This window comes from Neophocaena asiaeorientalis, unplaced genomic scaffold (genome assembly GCF_003031525.2).
Source record: "Neophocaena asiaeorientalis asiaeorientalis breed wild unplaced genomic scaffold, Neophocaena_asiaeorientalis_V1.1 scaffold348, whole genome shotgun sequence".
Lineage (NCBI taxonomy): Eukaryota > Metazoa > Chordata > Mammalia > Artiodactyla > Phocoenidae > Neophocaena > Neophocaena asiaeorientalis.
In genome coordinates this window covers 3322577-3334782 of record NW_020172672.1, presented here as the reverse complement: position 1 = coordinate 3334782, position 12206 = coordinate 3322577, and the positions used below count along the sequence as shown (strand labels likewise).

The 12206-nt window shown below is 43.9% G+C and overlaps 1 protein-coding gene across 10 annotated transcripts in view; it reads right to left on the bottom strand.

Annotated features, from left to right (window-relative positions):
* Positions 1–12206, bottom strand: part of SIPA1L1 (signal induced proliferation associated 1 like 1) — a 361579-nt gene that overhangs the window by 49613 nt on the left and 299760 nt on the right. For 9 of the 10 annotated variants that reach the window (XM_024739668.1, XM_024739676.1, XM_024739674.1 and 6 more), the window contains one exon: positions 2791–2940. The exons of the other annotated variant lie outside the window; for it this stretch is intronic. In XM_024739668.1, the coding sequence (XP_024595436.1) occupies positions 2791–2940 (150 nt within the window). The remainder of the gene's footprint in view (positions 1–2790; positions 2941–12206) is intronic. 10 annotated transcript variants of the gene reach the window in all.

The window sequence follows — 12206 nt, the reverse complement described above, 5'->3', positions numbered from 1 at the left end:
GATAAAGTAAGGCTGCCTTTCAACTTTGCCTTGAAAAACATTTTCATCCGATGAACTTTCAATTTCAGTTCTCACACACACTCCTAGTTTACTACGTGCCAGGGCATCAGGGCTATGAAGGTCCCATCCTTGAGGCGCTCAGACAAAACCTGTTCTAATTTGACACTGTGCCTCTTTCTGAAGAGCTTCATTGTCCCTTTGTTTGGAGGAGCACTTAATACTTTAAGAGTCACGGTTCGGACTTGAAGGAGTTTTTAAGTAATCATTTGGCTGATACATGAAACGCGTTCACTGACCAAGAACTTCTACCTTGTGAGACAGTCCATTGCTCTCCAGGGCAGGCTGACAGCTTCGAAATACCTTCCTCATAATGGGCTAGAAACTCCTTCTCTATAACTTTCACTTATTGAGCTCAGTTGCCCTCAGAGACAAGTTTAATCCCTCGGCTAAGAGTGCTAGGAGAAAGCCATCGCGGCCTCCTTGCCTCCACAATGCCCACCTGTGGGCTGCACATCCGCGGTTACGATTCTCACACCACGACCTCCAACTCCGCATCTGCCCGGTTCATCCTTCCCTCTGCACGTGCCCTGCCTCGTCAACATTCCTCAGAGTATGTGGCCCCAAAACACATCTCAAGGATGGTAGAACAGACCCTATGTCTTTTCATCAGTGTTGCTTTTTAACTCTCTCTCATTCCCATGCTAAACTGGTGCAGGTGCCTCTTCCGCCTTCACTCAAGTAGAGCAGGTTTTATTAACCAGCCTGTGAAACTGTGCCTCTCAACTGATTTGGATGGTCTCAACATCCTTACACCAGGGAGCAGGCAGCGTACACCACGTACAAGCAAGGCACAGGGAGGGCAACAAAGGGGCGGATTACATTTATGGACGATCAGTGTGTCCGGACCTGTTGTTATTACCTCACACTTTGGAGCTTTTCCAAGTTTAACATTAATGAGTCTGCAGCAGACTCCACACACTCCTGCTTCACTGTCACCCTGTACCTAGTTATTTTTACTGGGCTAAGTTAAGGAGTAGATGTAATGATTGTTCCCTTGGTAAGTGTGAACTTTAGGATCAAACCTGGCCCATGAGTAAGGCATGTGAATCAGACAGTGAACACCAATATCTCTTGCATCACTGATACAGACAACAATTGCTTGGGATCTAAAGGAAAACACTCTATCAGTATCTTCTTGTAAAGTTTCACCCCAGGTAAAACTGATGTTATACCGTATAGCAAATAATTCCCAGGTAACCTCAAAAGCAATGGCGAAAACCCTCAATACCACCTATGGCAGGTTTAGTATTAAATATCAAGTCAAATAATTACCACTGCATTAAAAAAAAAATAGTGTATGTAGCACGAACACTGGGAACCATGTTTCTAACATTAATATTCACCAAAAATGAATGTTTCAAATTACATTTTGGCATGCCTTGAGAGTGTATACCAAAATGGACAGAAGAAGCAAACAATGATTTTGTTGTGGTTGTTAGCTCATTTATATTTTATTGCTGTATTAACACTGAAGTTGCAGTGAATTCTTACTTTTGAAGTCAAACCAGGCCATTTAAAATCTACTAATTAAAACAAGAAATAGCAAGAGGGAAGAGATATGAAAACATATGTATATGTATAACTGATTCACATTGTTATAAAGCAGAAACTAACATACCATTGTAAAGCAATTATACTCCAATAAAGATGTTTCAAAAAAAAAAAAAGAAATAATTAGTTGGGCTTGTGGTGTGGGATAATAATAACACTTAATTCATAAAACTTCTTGCAGGGGCTCATAAATAAGAGCTAGAATTTTTTTTTTACTAATTGTCACTGAAGTAATTAAAATAAGAAATGTGCATTTTAGATACGCTACCAAGGGAATCCTTGGTGGTAGGGTGGGGAGGGAAGTATATTTTATAGTGGTTTTTGTTATTTACTTTCTGCTAACATAAACATTTAGCAAAAACATGAATAAAATTATACTTAGCTATAAAAACCAACACAATACTATAGGATAAAAAATATCCATTATGAAAGTATTCTCGTAAGCATAATTATTTTGTAATATGGTAAAATCTCAAGAAAGTACACAAATCGTTCATTTGTTAAAGGTAATTCGGGGAAAACTTGGCATAGAAACATCCTTTTTTTAAACACCCCGTTTTTGATTTTCCAGTGGTTTCAAGTTCTTTATCAAGTTCGCCAGAGGTATCCCAGCAGGAAGCTGGTGATGAGCAAAGCCAGATCATGTGTGTCATGTGATGTTTTGCTGCTAATTACTTCCCAGCTTCAGACATTCCAATTTTTTTACCTTTTAGTAGCCTCTTTAATCATGGACACTTAGCTTTTTACTTTGTGAGTCTGGTCAGAAGCAAACAGATTTCTAAAGCGTGAGAAAAATCACTTTGAGCTTTGGATACGATAAACATTTCCCCTACTTTAACATCAGTACAAACTCCACCCAGTGCAAGCAGTATACTACTGAGTTCCCTTTGGAGGAAATTTTAAGAAGTGGCAAAATCTGTACTATGAAACTAGACAATACATATAATGGAGGAACTGATGTAATTTGATTTCTTTGCCATTGAGTCCTTAGAGACTAAAGAATGATAAACTTCCTAAGAAGTGGTTTGAACCAGCCATGAAAACGTTTTTTAATCTGGAGTATTAACCGTATTTTCCCTTTTGCTCTTTCGTGAACTGATCCAGTCTGGCTGAATGGAAGTTCTTTTACACGTCTCAATTACATATGAGAGACAGCGATGCCAACTCTGGCACACCTACCCTTCGGGCATGGACTTTTGCCTGTAAGTGCCCCCGCCAGAGCCAGTCTCGCTGGATGAAGACAGATTGCTCGGGGAGTTGCGACATGGCTGGGATCTTGCTAAAGCCATGGATGAGACCGTCACATAGATGTCTGAACCAGGAGACAGCCTGTGTGTGCAAACCAAAAACGTGAAGTCAACAATTCAAAGGGAAAATCCCAAGGCAATGCATGATGGATAACATATGAATGGGACAAACGCAGCCACTTCGTGGAGATAATAAAAATAAAGCCAGCTGGAAGCCCACAAAAGAAATTTCCCCATAAAACTACTCCCTAAGGGGACAGCTGGAAAACTGCCTTGAAGGGGGTGGGGGCGTGAAAAAATAATAGGGGAAAAAAGGAAAACATGTATGTTTCCAAAAGCTGCCAGAATTCAAGGGCTGAACTGCTTATGCAATTTCGTAGTATGGCAGGGCGAAGTATAAATGAGCCCCAGTGACATTAACATAGCAATTAATCCCGATTTCCCCACTGGCTCTCTCAGAGTATATGACCACAGTGAGACCAGTACACTCTTTGTATGCTTCTTTGTTTTCCAATTTTATTACTCAAAGTCTGGAATGAATATTCAGAGATTGCTATTTAGTGTGTATACATTTGGTTGAGAGTAGCATCACCGTATAAAAACTTCCATGGAAACGTGCCTAGAACTGCAGTTGTTGAATTTCACTGAAATGACTGAGTTTATATAATAACACAGCAGAGATGTGCTCCACGTAGCCCACAATACACCTCTTTCTAAAATTAGGGATCCCTCACCCTGTGGACTGGCTCGACACAGAAACCAGAGCTTTGGAGTTCGGAGAGACGTGATTTGCTGGCCTCTACCTTCTCCACTCAAATAGGCATTGGGGCAACTGCTGGGATATTAACAAGTGAGCCTGAAGACTGTGACGAGACATCAGCTAAATCTCGATAACAATGATATTTTATTTCCAACGTGAATGCTGGCACAGATCACTGGCTCTTGTAGCAGGGCAGGTCATTTCCATTTTATAGCTGAGGGAGGGGAATCAAGGTCACTTTTTCAATAAGCCAGGCTTCTTGATTCTGAGTCCACTTTCCTCTGCCCCCCTACAGAAGGCTGGGTTTTCTGTGCTTAATAAGACGGTTTGCAAGGGGTCTGCAGGGTCAGGCGATTTTGCACATGAAGTCTTACACTGAAGCCAAAGTTTTGAAGCCTTGGGACTGAACCTGATTCACTGAAACATGGCAGTTTTTTACAGCGAACCTGCGTACCTTCTGAAGCAGGGCAGGATGGGGCTTCAGGTACAGAAACTGACAGAAGGCATAATAAAATTACGCCGAGAAGCTTTTCTATCAGAAAAAGATGCCCCCGCAAATCCGTCTGTGCCCACGTGGCAGATCTGACTTGGGAGCCCCGGTTCTTTCCTCAGCGACAAACCTGTTATCAGCTGTGATTCTGTTATCCCTTCTTTTCTATTAAAACATCTCCCAAACTTCTCACTGCTTATTCTGAAGTACTTGGAAGGGGACTGGAGTGGGGGAAGAATGGGAGGAGTAGGTTACAAAGAAAACGAGGTAAGGATTAAGGAATGGCATGAATCACTCCTTTCCGTTTTAAGAGTTTGGCTTTTAGATGCACCTAATACAGAGAAACTTCAAAAAACAGTTCATTTTGCAGCTGCTTTGATTTTCTTACTGCGAAGAGGAGGAGGTGTTACAGAAAGATGGAAAGAAAGGAGACGGCAGCAGAAATGTGAACAGGGTTGGGGCCAATGCCACGTCTGGGGGCCTGATGACTTTTTAGCTCTCTTTGGGGTAAACAAGTAATAGCCAGTGAATTATATTCACGGTGAATGTTAAAATGTTTTTGCATCTACGAAGAAGTGACAACATGATTCCACAGCCAAAGTCAAGATGTAACTTTTGTATTTATATTTAGAGCTTGCTTTTTTTACCCTGCTCTCCAAAACGTACATTAAGCTAAAATATCTCATGCTACTTCTCAGCCTCAGCTCTTTTATTTGGCAAATGTATCAGAAAATTCTATTTGGTTGCTGGAGTAATCCCAAAGTGAAAAAATAGCATTTCCAGAAGGCCAGCATTCATTCCAATGCCTTTTCTGAATTTATATAACTCAATAGTGGCTTTGTTTTCAGGCTGTCCACACACACAGAACACACATACAGCAACTGATGGAAATGCCACCCAAATGTTTTTATGACTCTAGATGTATGTATGGTAGGCAAAAAAAATTTCAGAATTAGCCCTTATTCTGATGACTTACTATTCTTTCCAAATACGCTGAATTTGATACCATCTCACAAATATTATTTGAGAACAGATCTAGGTCAGGGAGAGGGAGGTACCCACCTGCCTGGCACTGGCTGTCTACTTCTGCCAGAGGCTGCGGCTGATCATTTCTGCAAGTTGGGCTCGTTGCTGTCTTGCCACTTTGAAATAGAATAACCCCCGCATTGGCTCACGTGGGAAGCCAGCATGCTAACCTCTTGAATCTCTGACCTCCCCCCTACTCTACCTTAATGGATCACAAGTCTTTTCTTCTCTTTTGAGATAAACTCATATCCTTCTATGTTCTCTCAGTCTTAATGAGCCCGGGCATCTGGATGTTAATGCCCAAATAGGTTTATAGGACTAAGATGAATACATCTTTCACTCGCCGTGAGATCTTTCGATTCTGTGGAATATGAGAAGTAATCTTCTTCAAGAATGCTATGGTCACTGTCAGAAAGGAAATGTCTAAAAATCTTTTAGCCTTAATTTCAGTAGATTCTCTTCCCTCCATTTTTATCAATTGAGCTGAGAAATAACTAAATGTTTTTAAAGTAACCGATCTTAAATGTTCTCTAGGGCTATGACTTCCCTCTGCAGAAATAAAACACCAGGGCTTTTGGACTGTACAAAGAATGCAGCAATTGAAAAAGTCCTGATCATCAGCTCGACAGACAATACTCCCATAGTCTGCAGGACTGCACTCAAGTCAGCTTTCCATTTATATGCAGCACCTTTCACTGCAATGAAAACAAAGAGTTGAATGGGATGGATTAGGAAGAGATGGTCCAAGATCAATATCAGTTCTTTTTTCCAGAAGCCTCCTCACGTCAGGATAAAAGAGAGAAGAGAAGTGCCAAAAAACCCCCAGATTTCTGATAGAATAACCCCTGCCCCCCATCATACCCTTCCCATGACTCAACTCACAGAACTAACATTGATAGACTCTTATTATTGATCTCTTGAGACTGTGACATCCATTGATGGATAAGGAACTCTCAGCATGTGAGTAATTGATGCTTCATTTTTCTTTCCTGAGTATTTATGTATGGGTTTAATTATGCCTCTGTTTCCTGCTTTTCATTCCAAAGTGACAGCACTGCTTGGATGTGTCCAAGGAGATAAGGCCCTCTGTAAACTCAAGTGCAGACAGCGGAATGACGGCAAGAACGACCGAGAGGATTTCAAATAGCAGCAATGACTGACGAATGAGATATCCGAGTCCTTAGTTAAGCACAGCATTTCACCACAACTTAGCGATGAAAACACTATTCACCCAGGGAACAGGATCCAGTCAAAGTCTGTTTTTAGCAATGCCTATCAACCAGGATTCTTCCAGAATTGTTTTAAAAAACTTCTCTAAAATTCCTCAAGGTAATGTCATTCGGGTGCTGTATCCAGACTAGAGTTTGAACAAGTCGTATACAAATTCAATCACCCCACCCCCCTGTTGTTTCATCTCTTCCTAACTTTGTGAACCAGAGCCATTCCTGGCTTTCTGACCATACGATCCCTATCAGCTGTAACAACTGGACCATGGAAGTCCTGTTCCGACTGAACCATGGAAGTCCTATTCTGATGAACCTCCTGTGACAAGATCAATTTACAACAAAGAATAACCCTTGCATAGTTAGGGAAATACAGCAACTCATCACACCAAGATAACCGATCATCATCTCCCAGCTGCTGGCAAGCTGTTGGAGCTTCACAGCCTGGCACACATCATGGGTGCCTCTTGAGAAGAGTCAATTTTATATCTAAGGGTGACTCTACAGGACAGAACATAAAAATGGATTGCAGACAGGACCAGATACATCATTTGTGGGACTCAGTGCAACATGAAACTCTGGGTCTCCTTGTTCAAACGTATTACAAATTTCAAGCAGAACACTGAACCCTGCTAAGCGTGTGGCCCTGTGCAGCTACACACCTGAAGCTGGCCCTGATTGCAGCACACGTGGCTGGGCCCCCTCAGCACACAAACACGCATGCGTTCATCTGGCAAGTATTTCTTGAGCACCATCTGTAGATGGTGGTAGGCTTCATCCCTGCAGCATGGTGGCTAAGGTAGGGGCTCCGCAGTCTGGTGGCCTTGGTGCTAATTTCAGCTCCACCACTAACCAGCCAGGACTCTGCACAAACGATTTCATCTCTCAATCCCCAGGCATCCTTATCTGTAAAAGGGGGAAAGGGCCACCAACTTACTGGGCCTGTTGGGTGGATTAACTGAGAAAAACTCATATAAGGGACTCTGAACAGAGCCTGGCGTATGTGCCATTTAGCTGCCATCGTCATTTGTCATTTTCTAAATATAATGGGAAACTAGAAGAGTCAAACAAAAAGCCAGAGATTGGGAGACTCTAGGCTATTTAATCAGGCTGGATTCCGATTCTCCCCAGGAGTGGGGACTGGTGGGGAGACAGCAGTGAACTTGCTAGCAGGGCCGCAGTATATGAGTCAAACACCTCCCCTGCCATCCCTCCTTGTGTATTGGTGCTTGCTCCTTAAAAGGAGCCTGCAGATCCTAAAGAGGTGGGTTCAGAGAAAATGGTCCAGGGCCATCTTCATGTGGCCTGAAGCAGTGTCCAGCAAGCCCTCTGGTGGTACAAGTCACCAGCGGAGAGCCCAGTGGCCAGAGACACACATACACACTCAGGTGAAGAGATCAATTCAACTCTGCTGACCACGCCCAAGGACACTCTGCCAATCTCATTATTTCACAACAATCGTTCCTGCAGGTAAAAAGGAGACTAAACCCACTTTTCCCGGCAAGCACTTCAATGATAGGTGGATCCCAGACTGCCACTCTGTCACCGTACTGAGGGAGTTCCATGGGTGGAAGCAGACCTTGGTCAGACCAGTCACTGTCCCGGGCTCTGAACAAGAGGCTTATGGGGAGACTTCACACTGCTGACTGTGGGGGTGGGTCTAGGCAGCTCATCTGTCTCATTCTCACACGTTTACACATGTGTTGTGCGATCAACAAATCTTAAAGAAAAATGTCAGTGGTTTCAAATATAAGGCAGCGGGATATCCCTTTTTACCCCTGAGAATTATTTAAATTCCTAATGATAAACATGTCCGTATGGCCGATGTGCCCTCATCAGGCAAAGGGCCTAAGACTCCTGTTGCCTTCTCCATGCGGGGAGGGCTACAGCAGGACCCATAGTAGACCTGGCTTCTGGGAAGGTCTTCCCCGTGTCAGGTGTCTGGGGGTGGACAAGGGGGTGCTTTTGGAGGAAGCCCCAGGGCCACTGTGGGCCTTTAGACCCTTCCCATAAGGTGGGACCAGGCCAGGCCTCCCTGGGTGGTCCTAATGCAGCACTCCCTTAAAGAAAGGGCTAAGAGGGCAAGACCCTGCTGCTGGATGCAAGTAGGAGAACGGCTCCTTACTGACACACAGAACGGTGTGCCCAGCTGCCACCTCATTCTCTTCCCATAACACCTCCGCTTTCTACAAGATCACCTCAGTCTATCCTAATTCAGTGGATGGTTTTTGCAGTATTTCCTACACCTGCTCACCATGACTGTTCCCAGCACAGCAGCCCTCCTGAACTCAGCCTCTCCGTCTCACCGAGGGTAACCAGGACGCTGGCGCTGAAAACGGCACAACTTGCTCCTGGGAAACACACTGACTCACCACGTGCGTGACTGCAAACGGACTCACCAGTCCAGCCTGGCCAGCTCTACCCACAGCCCTAAGCGCCCAATTGCAACTAGCTCTCTTTGACTTCCATGTAGCTGTGTGTAGAAGAGCATCTCCAAAACGACACCAAAGACAAACAGGGACTACCATTTTCTAAGCCTCACTGTGTGCCAGGCCTGTCGTAAGAGCTCGGGTTGAACACAGAGTAACTGTATTACCTTAGTTAATCATCATGCTGACTCTGAGAGGTGGGGCTAGTGGCCCGTTTGGTTCCTGGTGATGATGAAGTGTGGACGGGATCAGGAACTTCCCACCATCACATCGCTCCCAAGGGGTGGGGCCGGGATGCAAGTCAAGGCCCCTGGACGGCAGAGCCTGCACTCCTGGCACATCTGGGAGTTTCTGGGCGGGTTACAGTAAAACACTGGTGGCTCTGCAAGGAGGAGCCCCCTGGAACACTTCCCTGGGTGGAGTGCAAAGCAGCTACTTTCAAGGCTCAAGGAACGATGAAGCAATTCAAGAGCCTAAGCTGGGGACCACATGGGAGCACCCTGGTCTCATTCCCTGGCTCACTCTAGAGTTTATAAAAGAAAGGAAACTGGGAGGTGTGCCAGGCTCAGGCCACTGTGCCCATTTCCTGAATGCTTGAAAAGGAAACACCTTTGTTCTCTAATCTAAAAGTGTGAACTTGCAAATTATCTAAACTCTGACCCCAATGTAGATGCCAGAGTACACTCACTCCTTTGAAGAGTTGGGGAAAAAGAGGCTTAAGAGCTCGGTGAGTTTTTTTTTTTTTTTTTAAGACATCATTATTGGGGTATAATTGCTTTACAATGGTGTGTTAGTTTCTGCTTTATAACAAAGTGAATCCGCTATACATATACATATGTTCCCATATGTCTTCCCTCTTGCGTCTCCCTCCCTCCCACTCTCCCCATCCCACCCCTCCAGGCGGTCACAAAGCAGCTCGGTGAGTTTAAGTTAAGTACAGCCCTCTGCTTTTCCACCTTAACTTGGCTGACAAATAAAATGCCGTAATTCAGTTCCAACCTAACTGAAACCAATTAGAGGAAATACAATCAAGAACAACTCACTTTTCACTTTGAAGTTTAGACAGCTTTACCCACAATATGCTTTTAAAATAGGAGTAATCTAAACTTAGTCAACAAAAAGCAAAGAATTCTACTTAAATCTAAGCTTCAATTCTATAGCTTTATCAGATTATAGCGTGTTTCACTTTTATGTGTCATTTAATTTTATAAAAATAAACTGATTTACCTGACTGTCCATTGATGGATGAATGGATAACAAAATGTGGTACATACATACAATGGAATACTATTCAGTCTTAAAAAAAGGGAAAGGGGGCTTCCCTGTTGGCGCAGTGGTTGAGAGTCCACCTGCCGATGCAGGGGACACGGGTTCGTGCCCCGGTCCGGGAAGATCCCACATGCCGCGGAGCGGCTCGGCCCGTGAGCCATGGCCGCTGAGCCTGCGCGTCCGGAGCCTGTGCTCCACGGCGGGAGAGGCCACAACAGTGAGAGGCCCGTGTACCGCAAAAAAAAAAAACAAACAAAAAAAGGTAAAGGTTATGGACTTAATGACTCCCCCCACTCCCAAATTCATATCTTGAAGTCCTAACCCCCATTGTAATGACATTAGGAGGTGGGGTCTTTGGGAAGTAATTAGGTTAAGATAAGGTCATAAGGGTGGAGCTCCCATGATGGGATTAGCACCCTTATAAGAGGAGGAAGAAACCAGAGCTCTCTGCCGTGTGAGGACACAGCAAGAAGGCCCTTTCTACAAGTCAGGAAGAGGGTCCTCACCAAGAACCAAACGTCCTGGAACCTTGATCTTGGAATTCCCAGACTCCAGAACTGTAAGAAGTAAACGTCCATTGTTTAAGTCACTGAATCTATGGTATTTTGTTATAGCAGCTTGAGCTAATAAGCAAGAAGGAAAACTGGACATATGCTACAACATGAATGAACCTTGAATACATTACACTGACATGAAATAAACTAGTCACAAAAGGACAAATATTGTATGATTCCACTAACATAAAGTTTCTATTTATGTGAGGTACCAAGAATAGTCAAATTCACAGAGACAGAAAGTAGCATGGTAACAGCCAGGAGCTGGGGAGAGGGGGAGTTATTGTTTAATGGACACAGAGTTTCAGTTCTGAAAATGGATGTTGGCGGTGGTTGCACAAGGATGGAAACATACATAATGCCACAGAACTGTGGTTCAAATGGTAAGTTTTACGTTATGTATATTTTACAACAGTAAAAAAAAGTTAAAAAAAAGAAAAAAAAAACCAACTGATTTATTTTCTCCCAAATTGATTTACTTCTGTTCCTACTTCTTTAAGTTTTTTTGCTTACTGGTTTAACTAATGAAGTTTTAAAAAAATTCACTGCAAGCCTATTAAAATGCCAGAATCAGTGGTTGGTCCTTGGGATACGATGATGAATAAGACAGGCTACCTTAAATTGGAAAAATGGACCAATAAGATCAAAATGAAGTATAATAAGTTCTGTGAAGGAAGAAGACAGGCAGCAATGTGAAAATTCCCAGGATGGGCAAATGAAGGCAGAGATGGGAGGAGACGTGTCAGAGAAGGTGAGGCTTGGGCTTGGTGTTACAATACCAGCAGCTGTTAAGCTGCTGAAGGATGGGGTAGAAGGCAGATCAAGCCGAGCTGCAGGTATAAAGGTTATCAAGAGAAAACCTGGCAGCAGAAAGTCACAAGCCTAGAGCCTGGGAAAGACAAAGCCACGTCAGTAAATCCACAGAGGGAGGTGGACTTGATACTGAAAGCTGTGCGGAAGGCTAAGATGAAAGGCAGGGCCTGAGGAGCAATTCCCTTTGTATTAGGCCGTCCCATGCAGTCTGCAGCACGGACAGGGAGAAAGTGAGAGGCTGTTGTGGCCAGAAAAATCTTAGTGTGAAACGAGAGCCCCTAAGGCAATGACAAGGAGGATGCTTACAGGAGGGACTCAACCGAAGGGTAGAACTTGATAACTAAATGGGTGTGGAGATGGGGATGAGGGTGCAGGAGGTTAATTATGAATTCTAGTTCTGCTCTGGCTACTTGGGCAGAATGCAAAGCCCTTCAGCAAGATGGGCAACACATGAGAGGGAAGAGGTGGAGGGCGGGCAGGAGTATGGCTGAAGTCAGTTTGGGCTGGTGAGTCTGGGACACTGGTGTGACATTCAAGTGCAGATATTCAGTAGGGAGACGGGCATATGAATATGAAAAGTAAAGAAGAGGTCAAGATCAAACGTGTACTATCCAGGAACTGCCCACATACAGATGACGGCTGAGGTTACTAAAACAAATAAACTATTCAGAGATACTGCACAGTAGGGGATTAAAAGAAAAATGAGGAAGGAGTCATGGGGGACACAGCATTTGGGGGGGATAAGACAAATGCAAAGAGCTGACCAAAAAAAAAAAAAAAAAAA